At 38.9% G+C, this 24355-nt stretch overlaps 1 protein-coding gene across 5 annotated transcripts in view; it reads right to left on the reverse strand.

Moving 5' to 3' along the window:
* Window positions 1-563: 563 nt before the first annotated feature.
* The window catches only part of ZNF268 (zinc finger protein 268), a 41469-nt gene continuing 17677 nt past the window's right edge, over window positions 564-24355 (reverse strand). For 4 of the 5 annotated variants that reach the window (XM_025861641.2, XM_073890296.1, XM_025861640.2 and 1 more), the window contains 3 exons: window positions 13291-13417; window positions 12910-13002; window positions 564-8302 (listed from right to left, as the gene is read on the reverse strand). In XM_025861641.2, the coding sequence (XP_025717426.1) occupies window positions 5868-8302; window positions 12910-13002; window positions 13291-13417 (2655 nt within the window). In that variant the 3' untranslated portion in view covers window positions 564-5867. Of the gene's footprint in view, window positions 8303-12909; window positions 13003-13264; window positions 13418-24355 lie in introns of those variants that run through there. The other variant, XM_073890298.1, reaches the window with a different exon arrangement.

Genomic DNA, 24355 nt, shown 5'->3' on the forward strand with positions numbered 1-24355 from the left:
CCAGCCTTCTGTGGATCAGGGATTTAAAAAATGTATTCAACTAATCGGGGAAAACTATAAGAATCATCAGAAATTCCCCCCCCCAAAGTTTATTTCTTTTTAGTAATCTCTATACCCAATGTGGGGATCAAAACCATGACCCCAAGATCAAGAGTCACATGTTCCTCCAACTGAGCTTGTGAGGCACCCCCAAGAGGTTTTTCTAAAAAGTAAATGTAATATGAAGTAATCTATCTTACCAGATTTTAAATGTGTTAAAAATAGTGTACAAATTAGTTTTTGATGTCCTCCCAAAGGACATTAGAAATGGCTCCTGTTTTCACTGTGACAGAAGCTGTTCAGACTAACAGCCCCGCTAGAGGGCCCCCCAACACCACCATGGCATGCCTCCATGCTTGTTTTCTCGAGAGTCCAGCTTCCCCATATTAGGGCAATGACTCAGCAGGTGGGGGGAGCCCATACTCCCTACAGTCTAGATCTATTAAGGTTGAGGCTGTGTTACAGAGTACTTTATCTTCCAAATAAGGCCTAGGGTGAGGCAAGTGAAGCATAAACAAACTCCGTAATCAAGATAAACAATATTTTAATGCAATATTTTTAAAAATATAAATTAACACCAGAGAATCCACAATGAACAAATAATAAAATTGTTTGAAAAGACGAGATGATTATTACTCAGTTTCCCTTGTGCCTCAGGCTCTGAGGTGGCTAGACAGTGGTGCTCTGCTCAAACGGGGCCCCTTCACCTGTGCCTCTGGGGGTAGGTCAGGTGGAGCAAGGATCAGGGACTAAGAGTGCCAGGAGTAGTTACTGAGCAGACAGCACATTCCTAATGAGTCTGTAAGGTGGGTATTTTATTGTGGTGTAGAATTCTATGGTTTTGTTATATCACGAGTTGTTTATCCATTCAACTGTTGGAACTTTTAACTGTTGGCAGTTCATATATTATCAGTAAAAATGCCATGAATATTCTTGTGACATTTTAGAGTGAACACAAGCACTCACTTCTTTTGAGTATACAGCTAGGAGAAGGAAAAGCAGTTATAGTCGTATGCTGCCAGCTTCCACAACTGTGTGAACTACCTCCTTGCCTCAATTAGAGCTTAACGGCTTCCTGGGTTGGTGAGGTCTCTTTGCTTTCCAATTCTTATGATTTCCAAGCTCCCAGAGATGTTTCAGTGCTGCTTCTAGTCTCTGGCTTCTCTAAGGACAGCCCTCTGGGAAGGATTATAATGCCTTGGAGTCTCTCAGTTCTCCTGACCCTTCTCCCATCTTTTGTAATAGAAAGATTTGAGTGCCTGGGGATGGTTCTCTTATATGAGGGGGCGGGGGGGGGGGGGGCGGGGCAGGAAGGGATAGTGTGTTTCTCAGTTCTCTACCCCTCCCTCAGCCTAGAAGTCCAGATTGCTTCTAAAGGGTTTCCCTCAACTGTTGCCCTGTCCACCTTCCTGCCTTCAGATAGTATCCGCCTTGCACTTAGAGGACCTGGCATCTCGATGGGATTTTTTAAAGCTTTCTCTACCAAGGGTTCCATGAAGACCCATGGCAAAGAGTTGGCTGCACACTCCTTCACGGTGGGGGCTTTGGGATTCTAATGTGTCACCCCAGTCCATAGGCAACCACTTACTTGTCTCACCCCTATATGCCATGCTGGCCCTCTCCTCTTCCTGCATTTCACCAAGGATAAGAGCAGCAACTCTCTTTTCTTGTATAAAGTGTTCCCTACTTTACACCGCTATGTTCATTTGGCCTTGGGTTCTCAGTTTTCTAAGATGCTGTATGTAGGTTATCCAGTTTAACCAGAAGCAAAACACAACGAATTGTTGAAAATATATATCCAAAACAAGTCCTACTCTAATTGCAATTCTACATATTTGCCTGAAACTTATTTTAGCTTTCCTAAAGAGACAACCACATCTCCAACAATGGAACTTTTTTTCCTGCCCTCACCCTCAATTCCTTAGTTTTCACACATTGGCTAGAATTGTCATACACTGTTCAATAAAAGTGATAAGCATCTGTATACTTTTCTTAATATAAAGGAATATATATCTACCAATAAGTGTGACATTTGTCAGTTTTTGGAACATACTCCTTGCAAAGGTAAAGGACTTAATTTCCATTCCTAATTTAATAATATTTAAAAATAATCTATGGGTATTAAATTCCATCAAATGTGTTATCTACACACATTGAGATAATCATATGGCCATTCTTATATCTGGTAGTGTGGTTAATTTTATGAAAAGATTTTCTATTATTAAATCTCCCAACATCATAATGTATTTTTATAGGGTCACATTCCACTGCATATAACAGAACCAACTCTCTTCCTACCCAAAAAAGAAAAGGTGGTTTAAACAAGACAGTTCGTTTCCCCTTATGTAGAAGATACTCAGATGGTGGTGGTGTGGGGCTGGTATACCAGATAGCCCTGCAGCAGACGGCTCCTGTCTTCCAGATGCATCCAGGCTCTGTAGTGGTTGCTCAATCTCCAAGCACTGTGTGCTGTGTATTAAAGTGAGGAATGATTACAGGACACTGAGGGGCTTTCTTCAGCTGTTTTCTTGACAACCTTCCCATTTGACAGTGTCAGCAACCTCTATCTCATTACTCAGAATTTAGCAGCAAGATCATACTTTGCTACAAAGACAGTGGAGAAATGTGGCTTTTAAGGCTGGGCCACTGGCATTATGAAAAGTACAGTGATTCTGCTGGTAATGAAGGGATACTGGACTCACGACTAGTGATCTGCTACACTTAGTATTGTCATGACTTAAACAAAGAAACCCTCCACATTATTAGCATTTGTTAATGCTACATTAACATTTAGTTTATTTTCAACTATGTTCATAAATATGAGCTGCAAGTCATTTATCCCCCACATATCGATTTTGGGGAAAAATTGTAAAATGCTGGATTATCATTCCTTGAATTTTCCTGAGAATTATCAACTATTACTAAAAGTCTCTGGAACTTCTTTCTGTTCTGGGGCTGGGGCAGGGTTAGAAGGACTAGGTAGATTTTCAAGCCAGATATTCAAATTTTTACTTTTCCTTTTTGTTTACTAGTTGTAGATCTATTCATTGTTAAATTTCATTTATCTGGTAAACTTTCTTTTTCCTTTCTTTTTTTTCAGATTTTATTATTAAGCAATCTCTACACCCAACATGGGGCTCAAACTCACAAACCTGAGATCAAGAGTTGCACACTCCACTGACTGAGCCAGCCAGGAGCCCTAAATTTTCTTTTTCATTTAAGATTAAGACCTTAATGTTAACATTAGCCTTTCCCACAGTATTTGATTTCTATCTTCAACATTATGTCAACATTTCTGGCTTCTACTGGGTAACGCTGCATGTGGATTTCCTCACACAATACAGAAACCTTTAAAATCTAATTGACACGGGGTAGTAGTACGCAAATCTAGACTTTCTCTTAGGTGTTCATTCTTCATTATGTGTGAATCTTCCTCAGAACATGTATGACAAAATACATATTCATATTTTCCAGATCTGGGGGACATACTTTACAAATATCTGGCATTCCTTCTTTATGCAAGTTTTCTTTTCCCTTCTGTGAACCATCCTTCTTCACCCCACATTATCTTTAGATTGGATCTTATATAATAAGCTGAACACAATAAGGACCAGGCATTCAAAAATCATTAAATACCTCCTTCAAAGAAGAAACAGCTTCTTTGGGTAAAAGATAGGATTCCCTCCTGAAGTAAAGAGTAGAAAGTGGAGGCTGTTTCAGAAATATCTGCAGTTTGGAATAGTCATATTCCTCCAACACAACCCTAAATGGCATGGTCCCAACTCTTTTCAGGTAAATGCTCTTTCATGTAAGGAAACTGGTGAAGAAAACAGACTTCGTAAGAAGGCAAGTAGCAGAATGACTTTTTACCATCCTGACTCTACAGCTATACATACAGGCATTACCTTGGAGATACTCCAGGTCCATTCCAGACCACCACGATGAAGCAAATGTAGCACTAAACTGAGTCAAATGAGTTTCTTTTGGTTTCTCAATGCATACAAAAGCTATGTAACAGTTATGTTTACACTACACTGTAGTCTATTAAGTGTGCAAAAGCATTATGTCTAAAAAAAAAAAGCAATGTACACACCTTAATTAAGAATATTGCTAAAACATGCTAAACTTTCAGCAAGTCATAATCAGTGATCACAGATCAACATAAGAAGTAATGAAAAATGAGAAATATTGCCAGAATTACTAAAATGTGACACAGAGACATGAAGTAACAAATGCTGCGGGAAAAATGGAGCCAACACACTGGCTCAATGCAGGGTTGCCACAAGCCTTCACTTTGCGGGGGGAAGAAAACATTACCTGCAAAGCACAATAAAATGACATGTGCCTGTACACATATCGGCAGCATGACTTACATGTATCCTTTAAACACATACCAGGTAACTCAAATAAGAACACAAGAGCTCTAGAATTATAGAGTGACAATAACTAAAGCTATCCTGGTTAGTCTATATAGAAGGAACTAATTAATAATTGCAGGAAAATGTTACCAGAAAACAAAAGCTCAGTTTGCTTTTTGGTACTTCAGGAGTCCATTAGAAAACTGAAAACTGGAATAAACAGCTCAGCCTACTTTGATGATCATGCTGACTCCTTGGCAGGGCACCACGAATGATGATCCCATCATGACCTCTTACACTGAGAGATTATCTTAATGAAAATCAATATGTTCCAAATGGTGAGGACAGAACACATTCCAGCTACACAAGCACATCGATTGTGCACTATACCGATGTATATAACTAAAGAGGTAGTTGCCAGGCCCACTTACAAAGGGTAAGAAATAGTAGAAAAGGTTTGTAGTATTGAAATGTATTTTTAATAAATCATATTATTCTAGTAACAAGTTGTATTTGTTAAAAACAATGTTGCTAAGTACAAGTCCCTGGGCAATGGCATGTATCTAACTTACCTTTCATATGTGACATTCACAAGTAAAATGCCAAACTACACAAAACTCATATAGTACAAAGGAAGATAACATCTAAATATCCCTGTAGGTCTTACGATGTATTTCTGGTTATCCCGACTGCATTTATTTACACAGTAAAAAGAAAAATCTTTATATTCTATTTTGGACATGCCTATCATTTATAGTTGAGTGTTTTCTCCAACCCTTTCCTAACAATTTGGAACATCTGGGACACAATTTCCCTCACAATACTTTGTAAAGGAAATTATTTTCCAAAATAATCAAAATAACAGCGAGGGGAACCTTTCTACCGAGTGTTCTATTACCCCATCTGACATATTCATAGCTCTTCATTCATATATTATTATTTTTTAATGGAAGTTTGTCTTTCCTAGATCAAGAATTTCCCTAATTTATACTAGTTTCTCCAAGGTATGAGTTTCTGATACCTAAAGTATGTGTAATTTTGATAATTCTGTCATTCATTGGCTTTCCATTTTCTCATTAAAATCCTGTTAAGAAAATCCTACTGTTTAATATGAATTTCAAAGGAGGGCGTTCTATATTCAATTGCTTTATGAAACTTCCTCTTTGCAAATTTTATCACAGTAAAAAAATAACTTTCCAACATTCACTTCACTGATACTGTTCCTTACTTGTACAAACTTTAAAAAAGGTATGACTTGATGCTGAAAACTTTCACAGAGTTCACTAAATTCGTAACATTCCTGTGTGCATTTACTGGGTGGGGGGGGAGATGTGTAAAAAGCAGCTTTCTGTGGGTGACCCTGCACATGCTGTGCATTTATAGGTTTCTATTCAGTATTAGTTGTCTGGTGTACAATGAGATGATCTCATTTTATAGAGTTTCTCTTCTATAAGAATTTGCTGGTATTTCCTATGAACTGAGTTTTGGAAGAAATTTTCTTACATTTAATTCATCAAGTTTTTCATCTGCATGAGTTCTCTGATGCATAATGAGCTGTGACTTCCAACAAAAGGCTTTCCCACATTCGGTGCACTTACAGGGTTTCTCTCCTGTGTGAGTCCTCTGATGTGCACTGAGGATTGATTTCTGAGAGAAGGTTTTTCCACATTCATTGCATCCATAGGGTTTCTCCCCTGAATGAGTTCTCTGATGTACAATGAGCTGGGATTTCCTAATGAAAGCTTTCTCACATTCACTGCATTCATAGGGTTTCTCTCTTGTGTGCATTCTCTGATGTACAATGAGCCGTAATTTTCCACTGAAGGATTTCTCACATTGACTACATTTATAAGGGCTTTCCCCTGCATGAGTTCGCTCATGTACAATGAGTAGTGACTTCCAAATGAAGGCCTTCCCACATTTGTTACATTCATATGGTTTCTCTCCTGAATGAGTTCTCATGTGTATAATGAGATAGGACTTGCTACTAAAGGCTTTCCCACAGTCACTGCATCCATAAGGTTTTTCTCCAGCATGAGTTCTCTGATGAGAAATGAGCTGATCTTTCCTATTAAAGGCTTTTCCACACTCGCTGCATTCATAGGGATTTTCTCCTGTGTGAATTCTCTGATGTACAATGAGTTGTGAATTGAAACTGAAGGATTTCCCGCATTCATTGCATTCATGTGGTTTCTCTCCTGTGTGAGTTCTCATATGTATAATGAGGTACGACTTGCTCCTGAAGGCTTTTCCACATTCACTGCATCCATAGGGTTTCACTCCGGTGTGACTTCTCTGATGCACAATGAGCTGTGACTTCAAACTAAAGGCTTTTCCACATTGATTACATCCATAAGGTTTTACCCCAGTGTGAACCCCCTGATGTACAATGAGCTGCGACTTGAAAGTAAAGGCTTTTCCACATTCACTACAACCATAGGGTTTCTCCCCTGTATGAGTTCTCTGATGAACAATAAGGTTTGACTTTGTATTAAAGGCTTTGCTACAGTCACTGCATTCAAAGGGTTTCTCTCCTGTATGAGTTCTTTGATGTATAATGAGCTGTGACTTCAAACCAAAAGTTTTTCCACAGTCGCTGCATTCATAGGGCTTCTCCCCAGCATGGGTTCTCTGGTGTGAAATGAGCTGGTATTTCCGACTGAAGGCTTTCCCACATTCATGGCATTCATATGGACTCTCTCCTGTGTGAATTCTCTGATGTATAATGAGTTGTGAATTAAAACTGAAGGCTTTCCCACAGTCACTGCATTCATGGAGTTTCTCTCCTGTGTGAGTTCTCATATGTATAATGAGGTACGACTTGCTCCTGAAGGCTTTGCCACATTCACTGCATACATAAGGTTTCATTCCTGTATGACTTCTCTGATGCACAATGAGCTGTGACTTCAAACTGAAGGCTTTCCCACACTGAATGCACCCATAGGGCTTTACTCCTGTGTGAACCCCCTGATGTACAATGAGCTGCGACTTGAAAGTAAAGGCTTTTCCGCATTCACTACAACCATAGGGTTTCTCCCCTGTATGGGTTCTCTGATGTACCATAAGGTTTGACTTTGTATTAAAGGCTTTCTGACATTCACTGCATTCAAAGGGTTTCTCTCCTGTATGAATTCTTTGATGTATAATGAGCTGTGACTTCAAACCGAAAGCTTTACCACATTCATTACAACCATAGGGTTTCTGTCCTGAGTGAGTTCTCTGGTGTGAAATGAGCTGGTCTTTCCTACTGAATACTTTTCCACATTCGCAGCATTCATAGGGATTCTCACCTGTGTGGATTCTCTGATGTATAACAAGTTGTGAGTTGAAACTGAAGGATTTCCCACATTCACTGCATTCATGAAGTTTCTCTCCTGTGTGAGTTCTCTGATGGACAGTGAGGTAGGACTTGCTGCTGAAATCTTTCCCACATCCCTTACATTTGTAGGGTTTCTCTTCTACATGAGTTCGTTGATGCACTGCAAGGTATGACTTACTGCTGAAAGTCTTCCCACAAAAACTGCATTCAAAAGGCTTTCCTCCTACATACATTTGTTGGCATATGAGTTGTGACTTCTTGTTGACAGTTTTTCCACATTCATTACTTTCACCATATTTTATTCCAATAACAGTTTGCTCATGTTTAGAATGGTGGAATGATTCCCTATATGCACGAAACTCATTAGGATTCTTTCCAGCATAATTACTATTGAAATCTATATTATATTTAAAACTCATTCCACGTGTGATATATTTATGAAGCTTTTGTCTTGAAGAAACATAATTTGTAGTAAGAAGACATAGTTTTCCAAATGTAGGACATTCATAGCCTTTTGCCACACTTTCCAGCTTGCCTTCATTTTCCTGATGCCATTCCATATGATCATCAATTTCCCAGACTTTTTCTAGCAATGAAAATAGTTTTACGTTAAAAATAACATGAACCTGGCATAGCATAAAATTACCTTAAAAATGCCATGTGAAGAGAGTACACTTTAAGTTTCATATATCGGATCTGATTATAAATAAAATCTCAAGTATAGATGTACCAAAACTCTTGGCTGGGGAAAACAAACAAAACTAAAAATAAAGATAGGCATAGAAAACTGACAATGATTAGAAATGGTTTTAAGTTTTAAAATGTTGGTAAAGAAAGCAAAATAGGCACAAGTAAAAATAAGAAAAATATAAAGCAGTTGGAAGGGATCTCAGCATTATATTCTTTCAACAAATAATTACTGAATGCCTATTATGTGCCAATCACGGTGCTGAAAACTCAGGAGAAACTCAGAAAACATTGCAAATCAGTTTACAGTCCTCCTGGGAATGAAGTTCTACTGCATACCAAAATACATGAAAATAGACACACGAGGAAAATCAGTGTGATGTTTCACAACACTGAGGACAAGCAGCAGGTAGTAAAGTTTCCAGAGAAACCAAAACTGTTTCGTATAAAGGATCAAAGTGAGAATGGCATCTAACTTTAATCTAATGACATTAGCATCATTAGAGGACAAAATGCAGAGCATTCAGGAGTAAAGTATAAACATCTTCTGAGGCACAAGTCTCAAATTTTATGTTACATGCACTCTTTCACAGGAGGCTACTCGAACAGGTGCTCCAACAAAACAAACTAAGAAAAAAGATGACACAGAATAAATATGGAAAATAAAATTTGAAAGGAGACTCCAGGATAAAACACTAGTACAGCCAGGGTACGAGGTAAACTAGGGTCATGCTGGAGCAGTTGAAGGACAAGGGAGTGACATCACCAGGAAGAGACAGACAGAATCACTAATGTGGCTGAATGTAGCACAGGAATATTTAGACACGTGAAGAGAAGTCTGAGGTTAACAAAAAATACACTAACGATAAGAACAGAGAAACCTCAGCAGGCAAATAAAACAACTCAAAAGAAAAAAAATGATGTATGAACAAAAATTAGCCATTGCATATTTGCATGATTCTCCTGTGAATAGAAATTACATAGTCATAACGATGTAAGAACTGAAGACTGATCTAACCCAAATGAAGTAACTTTTAGTAGGATGACTGGGGTATAAGGAGACAGTGTGCCTATCATGGGGAGTGTGGAAGAAGGGGAGGTGAAAGAGAATTAAATCATTACACTGTTATACTGAATAATCATCATTCAGGGAAAAAATCAAGGTGCAGTAGAATAAGCTGATTATTTAGAAATATGGAAGCGAATACCATAAAAAAAAGCTAGAAGGGATGAAAGTGGTTTTACCTGGGCGGAATAGAACACCGAGAGGGGGCAGGCTGAACAGAACGCTGCTGACGACAAAATCCAAAAGCCAAAATTAGAAAGTAGAGAGGGTGGGTGCCTGGGTGGCTCAGTCGTTAACCATCTGCCTTTGGCTCAGGTCATGATCCCAGGGTATTGGGATCAAGCCCTGCATCGGGCTCCCTGCTCAGCAGGAAGCCAGCTTCTCCCTCTCCCACTCCCTCTGCTTGTGTTCCCTCTCTCGCTGTCTCTGTCAAAAAATAAATAAAATCTTAAAAAAAAAAAAAAAAGAAAGTAGAAAGAGAACAAGACACAGGACTCAGTCCTCAGGCACAATGGCAAGTATTTGGAGGCTGACCAGGAGAATGGTTGATCTAGATGTCCTAAAGTAATATGCTGACCAAGGCAACAAAGAGGAAACAGCATTAAGAGAATATGGCAGCAAGTCAGGCTTGGAGATGGCAGATCAGAGGACCTTAATACCTCATTCCAGGTTTCCCTATCTCTCAAATCTGATCACTCTTCATTTTGCACAGTCTCCAAATTGTATTTTCCCAAGTTGGGGAGTTACCTCCTCCTGGATGCACTGAGAAATGAATGCTGGGAACTTCTGACTATCATGATGACTTGGGAGGGAGTGTTACTGGCTATTCCATCGTTGTAAACTCAGAAATGTTTCCATCAAGAAAATAGGCCAGAGAGTAATTAATCTTTGCCTGGGAATCAGATTTGCTCATGTGTTTGGCTAATCGTCTTATCCCTGTAGACTTTCAGAGTTCATGGACACTAAGTCTGTCCTAATCTCTACCATGTAACCCTTCTGTGGCTGGAACCGTAACCGTCCTACTTCCCCTGGTTAGCCACAGCTCTGACTTCTTGATTTCCTAGGAAACCTTAACACATTTTCTGTTGAGCATTCTCTTATGCAACAATAATGGCAGATAATGATATTATGGTTGGTATCTCAAAGGAAATTTCAAAGAATTCCAAAAATCAGGAAACAATACCAAAGCCAATGTATAGAAGACAGAATTTCTAAGCTTAAATATTATTTAAACATGACTGAAGATGATTACTGTTTGTGGTTCTCAAGTAATCCCTGGAAACTCCACTTGCACCAACAGAATTGATTCTAAAGCTACAGAATAGCATTCTCCCAAACCACCATCTTGAGTGTAGCCACAGAAGACAATGGAAAACGGAATTATGCTCAGAGAGCAGAACCAAGGGCTCACTAGGCCCCTGCCACAGCAGGAAGTCCTGGCACAAACTGCCCAACCAGGGTGTTAACACACTGCAAACCAGACTTCTATGTGGCATTCACTGTGGCTGCTCTCCCAGAATGGGAGCTCCTATTGTACCTACGCTGCATGTGTCTCTACCACTCTGTACTTGTCTGCTTGGTTGTACATGAATAACTTAGCTTTAACTGTATGTTACCAGACGTTATCTGGGAACAAAGATTCAAGACTTCCATTAATACAGTACAAGAAGGAAAATGGGTGGTGAAATATTTCTGAAGATGGATGGATTGGAAGAAGAGTATGACTAGAAGCTGCCTAGCCAAAGAGGTGGATGAAGGCAGATAGTGCTGCCTACCCCACAATCCCTCCTCCCTTTCCCTGACTGGCAAAGCCTGACTTTTCCCCCAAACCCATCCTTAAGGCCATGTGTTTCACTCAGGGAAATGGGGACCCATCACCACTGCTACCTCTACCCCACCCCCAGAAGATGAAGCATCATTTATTGGAGCCAACAAGTGGTGGGCCCACTTCCCTTGCCAGAGTCTTATTCAGACAGGGGTATGTGATAAAAACCTAGTCCACTAAGCATGACAAGTTTGCTGAGACTTCCTGGAATAGGCTTTACCACCTGATAAAAAGAGCCATGGGGGAAAAGCAGTTTACTTATTCTATTGGCCAGTGGTATATCTGCAGGTGTTGGCTAGAACTGTAATAGCCACCTGATGACCACGAAGGGAGTGGACCTGAGGAAAATGGCAGGGTAGAGATGGACCTTTGGTGATTTACTGAATCAATCACTTAGTCAACCCTACAGCTGCCCCAATGCAGGACGTTTTGTGATGTGTGGTAATAAATAACTTCTGTTTCATAGGTTGATTTGGGATTAATCAGAAATTACAGCTAAAATAATCCTAATGATACAAAGACTAACTGGATTCATTCTGCCATGCCTGTGACAGATTAACCATGTCAGGGAAACCTATCTGACAGCAATATCAAGATGAACAAAAGGAGTAAGATGCATACCTTTGGTTAATAAATAGAATGATCAAGAAATGAGATACTGGCCTTGTTTTGGGTGGGAACTGGGAATATGGGGGCCTTAAAAGACTTCTTTTTAGGGAACCAAAACATTAACAGATTTCAGCAACACTAGTGAACAAAATTGCATATAAAGGAGATTTACGCTGACTCTCCAGTGCCAAGAGAAAGAGCTAGAAGGAGAGCAGAATTAATAAACAATCAGAAAGGTGAGAAGAAAGTACGATGTAGCTATGGAGCAATGCGACAAACAATTCCAGTTTCTGAAAATGAGACAAAGGAGTGGCACATGGCAAGAAAGATGCCCAATGGACCAATCAAACTCCGTACCAAAGGCCAGATGAAAGAGGGACGGGCTGTCAATTACCAAAAGAGAAAAACAGCTTAAATCTTCAGAATGGATGTCTTTCAAAGGTTACAATATATAAGAAAAGCAGTGAATATGGAAAGTCCCTTTGGACTCAGAGGGAAGAACAAGAGAAGCCAGTAAAGCATGAAAAGAATAAGCACTTCATCATGTAGTGTGTGAGTGGGTTCCATGGGGTGGCCCATGAAGAAGGGGGAGGGGAGGGCTCAAAAGAGGATGACTAGTATCCAGGGATGTAGGAATGCACTTAGAAGGGACAGTGATGACTTCTCCTAATAGATTTCAAGGAGAAGGAAGGATGTTGGGACTATGGCTGTTGACTATAAGTGTAAGAGATTTTAAAAATATAATTTAAAAAAAAGAAAGTAGAAGGAAGAGTGAAAGTCACATCAAGAGAGATACAGAGAAAAAAGCCTGTTTAACTGCGTAACAAAAGGAGTCTACTGTCCTGGCAAAGTACACAGGAAACAGAGAATTCCAGAGAGGAAGAGATGGACTAAGACAGAATGGTTACGAATGAGACAAAAAGTACAAACGTGAGGTGTATGGCACATCAGAATTCACATCAATTCTGAATAAGGAAGAAAAGATCTAAATATCCTCATCACTCACCTGGATGGCCTTGACTTGGGATTTGGGCCTGCATCATCCACAGTTCTTCTTGTTCCAACTTGAAGATGATATCGGGTTTGCTGTCTTGATACCCTGTGAATGGAAAATCACAACCAACCTGGACCAAAACTACCTCGAACCCTGAAGAAGGGGGAAGAGTCAGTTTAGAGGCAGCATGATAAAGCTGCCCTTCTGCCCCATGGGAAAGTGAAGACCATTTTCAACTAGCATATTCTGATGCCAAAGGGAGACTAAGAAAATCTGGCCTTTAAATATAAATCCAAAATCACTAAGAATGTTGCAAAAGCCACCCAGCTTTCCGCCACCAAGAAGGGGAAGCCTGGAGATTACATACAGTCCTTTCAGGGAGGGAGCTCCTACCCAGGGACACCAGGTTGCTGTAGTTCTCCAACATCACACTCCTGTACAGGTGCTTCTGAGTGGGATCCAGCAGCCGCCACTCTTCCCAGGTAAAGTCCACAAACACATCCACGAATGACAATGGTCCCTGAAAGAGCACATTCCTATTCAATCTCAAATTCCTTACTGAGTTTCTGGGAAACAACAAACTGCCTAGGATGTCCATTGTTTATATTCTACTTTGTGAGAAAAGCAAAAATTTATTGAAAACATTCCATCAATGTATACTAAATCAGTCAGCCTTTCTCTCAACATATGAGAATACCAGGTGCCAGATACTCAGCAAGGTGCAGGTGATATAAACTTGAGTGAAGGGACATCTGGGTGGCTTAGTCAGTTAAGTGTCCATCTCTTGATTTCAGCGCAGGTCATGATCTCAGGGTTCAGGGATCAAGCCCCGTGTCGGGCTTCACACTCAGCAGGGAGTCTGCTTGAGGATTCTCTCTCCCCCTCTCCTTCTGCCCCTGCCCCTGCTCATGCGCTCTCTCTGTCTCTCTCTCAAATAAATAAAATAAATCCTTAAAAGAAAACTTGAACAAAACACAATCCTGTCCACAAGAAGTGTTCACCACTGCATAGAAAAGCAAAGTCAAACATCTGTGAATGCAACTGGGAGTCAAAGAAGCTAAGACAAAAGAACATACAGAGTACAACAAGGGCACAAAGATGGAAGCAGTAATGCTATTCATTACAGATACATCTCTGACTGTTTAAACTATCCTAGGAACCACCTGCACAGGGTAACCAAGTGTCCCAGTGTACCCAGGACTAAGGGATTTCCCTAGACATGGGACCTTTGGTGCTAAAGGCAGGACAGCTATAGTCAAAAAGGAATGGTTGGTCATCCTACTTCTGTAACACTTCCTTACCTCCAGGTGCCTCAAAAAGCGCAGGTGATATAAACAAGGATAAAAGACACTCCTGCCTGAGAGAAGCGTTTAGCATTGCAGAAGAAAGCAAAGTTTAAAACGTGCAATTGCAACAGGAGGTTAAAGAAGCTAAGATGAACAAACATACAGAGTACAACAGGGGCACAAAGGAAGCTAGTAATGCCACTTGGAAGTGTCAGGCTGAATCTGTAAAAGGGTACTGCAGGGGCAGCCACTGTGAGAGAAGACATGTTAAAACTTATGTGGAATGAAAGCACAAAATCTCTAAGTAGTAGCCAATTTGTGGGGCAAATGATCTGAATAAGAAGATACACAGATGGCAAATAATGATGCTCAACATCATATATTATTAAAGAATTGCAAATTAATAATAACACACCATCACACACTTATTAGAATGGCTAAGATTATAAAACAGTAATAACAACACCAAATTTCATGGAAGATGTGAATATACACATCCAAGAAGCTCAACAGAATCCAACAAATCCAACAACAAAATCCACCTGGGTGGCTCAGTCAGTTAAATGTCTGCCTGCAGCTCAGGTCATGACCCCAGGGTCCTGGGATCGAGCCCCATGTCGGGCTCCCAGCTCAGTGGGGAGTCTGCTTCTCCCCCTACCTACTGCTCTCTCTCTCAAATAAGTAAATAAAATCTTTAAAAAAAAAAAAAAGAATCCAACAAAGATGAACTCAAAGAAATCTACACCAAGACCTATCATAATCGAATTTTCTACAGACAAAAACAGAGAGAGGATCTTGAAAGCATCAAAGAAACAATCTGTCACACACAATGAATCCTCAGTAAGGTTATAAGCAGATTTCTCATCAGAATCTTTGGTGGCCTGAAGGCAATGGACCCATATATCCAAAGAGCTAAAGGAAACAAAATTGACCAAAAATCCTGTATCTGTCAAAACTGTCCTTCAAAAGTAGGAGGGGAAATTAAGACATTCCCAGAAAAACAAATGGGAGTTTATTACCACTAGACTTGCCTGAAAGAAATGCTCAAGGGAGTCTTGCAGGTGAAATAAAAGGACACTATAAAATAATTCAAAGCTGTATGAAGAAATAAAGATCTTAATAAAGGTAGATACATGGACAATCATAAAAGGTAATACTACTTTAATTCTGGTTTCTAACTCCACATTTTGTCTTCTACATAATTATAAGAGACTAATGCATTTAAAATAATTATTAGTTTTTGTTTAGGGGCACACACTGTACAAAGATGTAATTTTGTGACATCAATAACCAAAAGGGGTGGGGACAGAGCTATAGAGGAGCAGAATCTTTGTATAGTAACAAAGTTAAGCTGGTATAATTTCAAATAAGAATGCTATAATTTTAGGAAGTTAAACATAATCCCTATGATAACCACAAAGAAAATAGCTATATAATTTACACAAAAGGAAATGAGAAACGAATTTAGGTATTTAACTAAAGAAAAAGAAATTAAACACAAAAGAAGACAGTAATGTAGGGATTGAGGGACAAAAAAAGCTGTAAGATATATAGAATTCAAACAGAATGAAAGAAATAAGTCCCTCCTTATCAGTATTCACTTTAAGTGTAAATTGATTAAACTCTCTAATCAAATAGAGAGATTGGCAGAATGTCTTAAATACCATGGCCCAACTATAAAATGTCTAAAAGAGACTCACTTTAGATCCAAAGATAAAAACAGATGGAAAGTGAAAGAATGGATAAAGATATTCCATGCAAATAGTAACCAAAAGACAGCAGGGAGGGTAATACCAATATCAGACACAACAGACTTCAAATCAAAAAAGGTTATAAGAGGGGTGCCTGGGTGGCTCAGTTGTTAAGCGTCTGCCTTCAGCTCACATCATGATCCCAGGATCTTGGGATCAAGCCCTTCATCGGACTCCCTGCTCAGCAGGAAGCCTGCTTCTCCCTCTCCCACTCCTCCTGCTTGTGTTCCCTCTTACTGGGGCTCTGTCAAATAAATAAAGAAACTCTTAAAAAAAAAAAGAAAAAAGGTTATGGGGGGGGGGCATCTGGGTGGCTCAGTCGTTAAGCATCTACCTTTGGCTTGGGTCATGGTCTCAGGGTCCTGGGATTGAGTCCCACATCGGGCTCCCTGCTCAGCAGAGAGCCTGCTTCTCCCTCTCCCTCTGCTGCTCCCCCTGCTTGTGCTCTCTCTGTGTCTGTCTCTCTCTTTCTGTGTCAAATAAATAAATAAAATCTTTTTTAAAAAAAAGTTTATAAGAGGGGGTGCCTGGGTGGCTCAGTTGGTTAAGCGTCTGCCTTCAGCTCAGGTCATGATCCCAGAGTCCCAGAATTAAGCCCTACATCAGGCTCCCTGCTAAGCAGGGAGTCTGCTTCTCCCTCTTCCCCTCACCCCATTCATGTTCTCTCTCTCACACTCTCTCAAATAAATAAAATCTTAAAAAAAAAAAGGTTATACGAGACCAAAAGGGAAATTATATATTATTAAAGGTTCGATACCATAAGAAGATATAACAATATAAAGTTATACATGTAATAACAGGTCACTGAATTAAATGAAGGAAAAACTGACATAATTGAAGGAACAAAGTTTTATAATAATTGGAAATGTCAATATCCCACTCTCAATGGATAGAACAACTAAACAGAAGATAAGAAAACAAAACACTTAAACAAAGCAACTATATCTAACAGACATATGCTAAATATTCTACCCAACAAGAACATACATATACTTTTCAAGTACACATGGAACATTGTACAGGATACACTATGTGTTAGCCCACAAATTAAGTCCCAATAGATCTTAAAAGATGAAGATCAGGGCACCTATGTGGCTCAGTTGATTAAGCATCCGACTCTTGATTTTGGCTTAGGTCATGATCTCAAGGTTGTGTGATTGAGCCCTGTGTTGCGTCCGTGCTGGGCATGGAGCCTGCTTAACGTTCTCTCTCCCACTTCCTCTGCCCCTCCCCTACCACTCATTGTGTGCTCAGTCTCTCTCTTAAAAAAACAGATAAAGATCATAAAAAGTATTTTCTCTGACCACACAGGATAAAGTTAGAAATCAATAACAGAAGGAAAAAAACTGAAAATTCACAAATTCGGGGAAATTAAACAACACATCTTAACAAATGGATCAAAGAAAAAATCAAAAGGTAAATTAGTAAATACTTATACATGAATGAAAACAAAACACAACATACCAAAATTCACACGATGCAACAAAAGCAGTGTTGAGGGGAAAATTTACTAGATGGATAAACAGTACACTAGAGGAAGCAAAAGAACAGATCAATGATCCAGAAGACAGAGTAATGGAAATCAATCAAGGTGAAGAAGAGAGAGAAAAAAAGAATAATGAAAAATGAAAAAAGACTTCGGGAACTCAGCAACACCATCAAGACTAGTAACATTTGCATTATATGGACCCCAGAAGGAGAACAGAGAGAAAAGGGGGCAGAAAATTTATTTGAAGAAATAACAGCTGAAAATTTCCTCAATCTGGAGAAAGGAACAAAAATCCAGATCCAGGAGGCACAGAGAGCCCCCAACAAAATCAACCCAAGGAGGTCCACACCAAGACACATAGTAATTAAAATGGCAAAGAAGTAGCAGTACAGAATTTTAAAGCAGCAAGAGAAAAGAAAGCAGTTACATACAAGGGAAACCCATTAGGCTATCAGCTGATTTTTCAACAGAAACTTTGCAGACCAGAAGAGAGTGCCATGATATATTCAAAGAGCTGAAAGAAAAAAACCTGCAGCCAAGAATACTCTATCCAGCAAGGCTATCATTCAGAAAAGGAAAGATAAAGAGTTTTCCAAACAAAGCAATTCATGACCACTAAACCAGCCCTACAAGAAATATTAAAGGGGACACTCTTGAGTGGAAAGGAAAGACCTAAGTAGGAGTAAGGAAAGTAGGAAGCACAAAAGCAGTAAAAATAAGTATCTCTACAAAAATCAGTCAAGAGACTCACAAAATAAAAGGATGTAAAATATGACACCATATACCTAAAATGTGTGGACAGTGGGGAGGGAAGAATGGGTTCAAACTTAAGCAACCATCAACTTAATACAGACTGCCATATGCATAAGATGTTATACTCAAACCTAATGGTAACCACAAATCAAAAACCACTAATACAAAAAAAAATAAAGAGAAAGGAACCCAAGTATATCACTAAAGAAAGCCAATAAACCATGAGAGAAGAGAGCAAGAGAAGAAAGGAACAGAAAAGAACTACAAAACAACCATAAAATAAGTAACAAATGATGATAAATACAAACCTATCAATAATTACTTTCAGTGTAAACAGACTAAACATTTGAATCAAAAGACATAGGGTGACGGAATGGATAAAAAAGCAAGACCCATCTATATGCTCATTTTTGACCTAAACGCACAGATAGAAAGTGAAGGCATGGAAAAGCATTTCTCATGCAAATGGATGTGAAAAGGCCAGGGCAGCAATACTTATATCAGACAAAATAGACTTTAAAACAAAGACTGTAATAAGAGAAAAAGAAGGACCGTATATAACCATAAAGGGAACAACCCAACAAGAAGATATAACAACTAAATATTTATGCATACAGCAGAGCAGCACCCAAATACATAAGGCAACTAATAACAAACACAAAGGAAGTCATCAATAGTAATACAGTAATAGCTGGGGACTTTAACATCCTACTTATATCAATAGACAGATTATCCAACAGAAAAATCAACAAAGAAATAATGGCTTTGAATGACACATTGGACCACACGGATCTAACAGATACATTCAGAACATTCCATCATAAAATAGCAGAATATACATTCTTTTCAAATATACATGGAACATTCTCCATGATAGATCACATATTAGGCCACGAAACAAATCTCAACAAATCCAAAAAGATCAAAGTCATACCATGCATGTTTTCTTTCTTTTTTCTTTTCTTTTCTTTTTTTTTGAGAGAAAGAGCACAAGACAGTGCATGAGCAGGGAGGGGCAGAGGAAGACAGAGAATCTTAAACAGGCTCCACACCCAGTACGCAGAGGCCGATGCAGAGCTCAATCTCATGACCCTGAGATCACGACCTGAGCCAAAATCAAGAGTTGGACGCTCAAATGACTGAGCCACCCAGAGCCCCTAACAAGCATCTTTTCTGACCATAATGCTATGAAACTAAAAATCAACCACAAGAAAAAATCTGGAAAAAACACAAATACATGGAGAAATATGAAAATAAAAACACAATGGTCCAAGATCTTTGGGATGTACCAACGCTGTTCTAAGAGGGAAGTTTATAGCAATACAAGCCCTCAAGAAGCAAGAAAAATCTCAAATAAACAACCAAACGTTACACAGAACAGAACTAGAAAAAGAAGAACAAACAAAATCCAAAACCAGTAGAAGGAAGAAAATAATATAGAACAGAAATAAATGAAACAGAAACTAAAAGAGAGAGAGGACTTGGGGCGCCTGGGTGGCTCAGTTGGTTAAGCAACTGCCTTCGGCTCAGGTCATGATCCTGGAGTCCTGGAATCGAGTCCCACATCGGGCTCCCTGTTCAGCGGGGAGTCTGCTTCTCCCTCTGACCCTCTTCCCTCTCGTGCTCTCTATCTCTCATTCTCTCTCTCTCAAATAAATAAATAAAATCTTAAAAAATAAATAAAAAATAAAAGAGAGAGAGGACTCAAATAAAACCAGAAAAGAAAGAGGAAAAATAATAACCAACTCCACAGAAATACAAAGGATTGTAAGAGAATATTATGAAAGATTATATGCCAACAAATTGGATAACCTAGAAGAAATGGATAAATTCCTAGAGACATATAATCTCCCAAAATTGAATCAGGAAGAAATAGAAAATTTGAACAGACTGATTACCAGTGATGACATTGAATTCATAATCAAAAAACTCCCAACAAACAAAAGTCAAACATCATTCTCAATGGTCAAAGACTGAAAGCTTTTCCTCTAAGATAAGGAACATGGCAAGAATGCCTGCTTTCACCACTTCTATTCAACACAGTACTGAAAGTTCTAGCCAGAGCCATTTGGCAAGGAAAAGAAAGAAGTCTTTCAAATTGGAAAGGAAGAAGTAAAATTATCTCTGTTCACAGATGATACGATCCTATATGTAGAAAACTTTAAAGATACATACACACACACACACACACACACACGAATTCAGCAAAGTAGCAGCATACAATGTCAAAGATCAGATGCATTTCTATACATGAACAATGATTAATCTAAAAAGCAAATTATGAAAACAATTCCATTTATAATAGCATCAAACAGAATAAATGCTTATCCAAGGAGGTAAATGAGTTATAGAACGAAAACTAAAAAACTTCGCTGAAAGAAATTTAAAAAGACGTAAATAAATGGAAACATATTACATGTTCATGGATTGGAAGGCTTATCATTAAGATGCCAATGCTACTCACAGTGATTTACATATTCAATATAATCCCTGTCAAAATCCCGCGGATACTTTTTTTGCAGAAACAGAAAAGCCCATCCTAAAATTCATATGGAATCCCAAGGGACCCTGAATAACCAAAACAATATAGAAAAAGAACAAAGCTGAAGGACTAACATTTCCTTATTTCAACACTTAGTACAAAGCTACAGTAATTACAGCAAAGTAGTATTGGCAGAAAGATTAACATATAGATCAATGGAATAGAACAGAGAGTCCAGAAATAAACCCTTGCATATATGGTCAAATGATTTTTGACAATGGTGTCAATACCACATGACGGGGAAAGGAAAATTGTCTCAAATGCTGCTAGGAAAACTCGATATCCACAAAAAGAATGAAGTTGGATCCTTACTTAACATTATATATAAAAACTTACTCTAAAATCTTAGCAAAGTTTTTTTGTAGCTATCCACAAGCTCTTCTATAATTAATATGGAAAGGCAGAGGAAAAAAAATAACCAAAACAATTCTGAAGAACAAAGGCGAAGTATTCCCAGTAGCCCATTTTAAGACTTCCTATAAAATCAAGACAGTGTGATGCTGGTGAAAGATCAGACACAAGATGAATGAAACAGAAAACAGAGCCTAGAAATAGACCCATATAAACACTGTCTCCTGATTTTTTTTTTTTTAAAACAAAGACATGAAGGCAATTCAATGTAGAAAGGAAAATTTTTTCAACAAATGGCGCAGGGAACACCTGCACATCCATAGACATAAAAAATAAACCTCAAGGGTGTCTGGGTGGCTCAGCTGGTTAAGTGTCTGCCTTTGGCTCAGGTCATGATCTCAGGGTCCTTGCTCAGCGGAGAGTCTGCTTCTCCTCCCTCTGTGTGCCACTCCCCCTACTTGTGCTCGCTCTCTCTCTGTCAAATAAATAAATAAAATCTTTAAAAAATTTAAAAAAAAAACCTCAACACATAACCCAACCCTCTACAAAATTTAAAAATGGATCATAGACTTAAATGTAAAAGCTAAAACTATAAAAGAGAAAATTTGTATACTTTGGTTTGGGCAATGAGATTTTATTTTTATTTGTTCATTTTATTCAGTAGGCTTCACACCCAGTGTGGGGTTTGAATTCATGACCCAGAGCCAGCCAGGTACCCAAGCAATGAGATTTTAGATATGACATCTAAAACTCAATCCATTCTAAAAAATAAAATTGAGAAAATGGAATTTATCAAAATTAAAATACTTGCTCTGTGAAAGTCAGTGTTACAAAAATGAAAAGACAAGCCACAGACTGGGAGAAAACATTTACACATCATTTTTCTGATGAAGGACTTGAATCTCGAATATGTAAAGAACTCTTAAAAATCAATGGCAAGGGGCGCCTGGGTGGCTCAGTCGGTTAAGCGGCTGCCTTCGGCTCAGGTCATGATCCCAGGGTCCTGGGATTGAGCCCCGCATCGGGCTCCCTGCTCAGCGGGAAGCCTGCTTCTCCCTCTCCCTCTGCCTGCCTGTTGCTACCCCTGTTTATGCTCTCTCTCTCACTATCTCTGTCTCTGTGTCAAATAAAAATAAATAAAAAATCTTTAAAAAAAAAAACAAAAACAAAATGTAACTATATATTAAAAAAAAATAATCAATGGCAAGAAAACAACCCAATTAAAAATTGGGGAAACGATCAGACACAGAACAGATACTTCACCAGATATTCAGAGAGCAAAACATAAAAGATACCAAATAATACTAGCTATAGGGAAATGCAATTTAAAACCACAATGAAATACCACTTCACATGTATTAGTATGGCAAAATTTTTACAAACCTGACAATACCAAGCAATGGCCAGGACGAGGAGCAACAGGAACTCTCATTCACTGCTGGTAAGAGTGCAAAATTGCACAGCCAATTTGGAAGACAGTTTTTTACAAAGATAAATACACTGTTACCATACAATCCAGCAATCATGCTCCTAGGTATTTACCCAACTGATGGGAAAACTCATGTCTACACAAAACCCATAGATGAATGTTGGCAGCATTTGTAATCACCAAAAACTGGAAGCATCTGGATATCAAGACTTACTATAAATAAAGATAGTGTGATACTGGCCCAAGGACAGAAAAGTGGACCAAGTGTAGACAGCAAGATGGACTCACTCGTATCAAATGGTAATGCAAGCAGCCAAGGGTGTTGCTGTTAAGACCAGGTATCATGGAAACCAGCAACCAGAAATGAAAACCAGCAGAACAAGAAGAGGCCAGCAGAGGTCCAAGACTGATTAAACTCCTTTAAAGATTCATATATTGAGAGAGAGAGAGAACACGGGGTGGGGTGGGGGGAGGCAGAGGGAGGGAGAGAGAATTTTAAGTAGAATCCCCACTGAGTATGGAGCCTAATGCAGGGCTTGATCCCAAGACCCTGAGACCCTGACCTGAGCCAAACCCAAGAGTCGGACACTTAACCCGCTGAGCCCCCCAGGCACCCCTGATTGAACGCCTTTAACAAGAAGATTTTGCAGCACACTGTCTCATTCCTGTCTGAGCGTATCAGAAAGGGAAGTGCTGCTGCCGCAGGCTCTGCCCACCTGATCTCTGAGCAGAACAGATTCTCCACAGCTTGAACACAGTCAGGAGCATGTGGCAAGAGTGACCTGGGCCAGACCGGGGCCTCATCTCAACTGTGCACTCACGCACAGACTCTGCGTTTGGTTCGCTCACTTCTTACTCCTTCCTGTATCTTGTTTCTTGTGTGACTCTGTACTATGCTTTGCTCTGTTAAATGAAATGTCATTGAGTTTGAAATCCTGAACCTGCTTCACAATTATGTTAGCCTTGTTTTCTAACTGAATAAAGCTGACACAACCCGTGTGCACCTTCATAGTGTGCTCATGACACCAATGGAACAAAATGAAGAGTTAGGAAACCAAACCATACTTATGGACACCTGACACATGACAAAGGTGGCACTGAAGAGCCAGAGGTTGGAATCAATCACTTCACTGGGACCAGGATAATTGGATAGCTCTGTGAAAAAAATAAATCTTTGACTCCCACCCACACCAAACATAAAAATTCATTCTAGATACATTATAAATCTAAATGTGAAAGGTAAAATAATAACAAAGAAAAATGTCTTCATGAGCTTCAGATAAGAACAAAGTACTTAAATTGGACACAAAAAAGCACAAGCAATAAAAAAATTTATGAATCAGAATAAGTTAAAATCAGAAATATCGGTTCATCAAAAGACAGCATTAACAGAATGAAAAGGGAAGCAAAAAAATATATATTGAACAAGAGTTAATGCTATTCATACTGAAATATTCAGAGGAGGCATGATGATATCTGAAATATATTAAGAAATGCACCAAAAATAAGATGGGTTAATGGATGCATAGAGAGAGAGACAAAGACAGATAATGTGATAAAGCAAGTATAGTAAAATGTTGATGGTAAATTCTCGGTGATGGGTACACAGAGGTTTGCTAAAATCCTTTCTACTTTGCCCTCTGTTTGAAAATTTTTATAACACAATATTGGAGGCAAAAGAAGCACCCCAGGTAAAATTTGAATATGGATTTGGTATCAAGATAGTTTTAAACTTTCATGTGCATGCATCACTGAATCTTGTTAAGATGAAGAGTCAATTATAACAGGATTGAAGTGGGACATGATATTCTGCATTTCTAACAAGCTTCCAGAACATTAAAAAAATTCATTTAAACC

Source organism: Callorhinus ursinus, unplaced genomic scaffold (assembly GCF_003265705.2).
Source record: "Callorhinus ursinus isolate GAN/ISIS: 27379988/994484 unplaced genomic scaffold, GSC_fseal_2.0 scaffold137, whole genome shotgun sequence".
Classification (NCBI taxonomy): domain Eukaryota; kingdom Metazoa; phylum Chordata; class Mammalia; order Carnivora; family Otariidae; genus Callorhinus; species Callorhinus ursinus.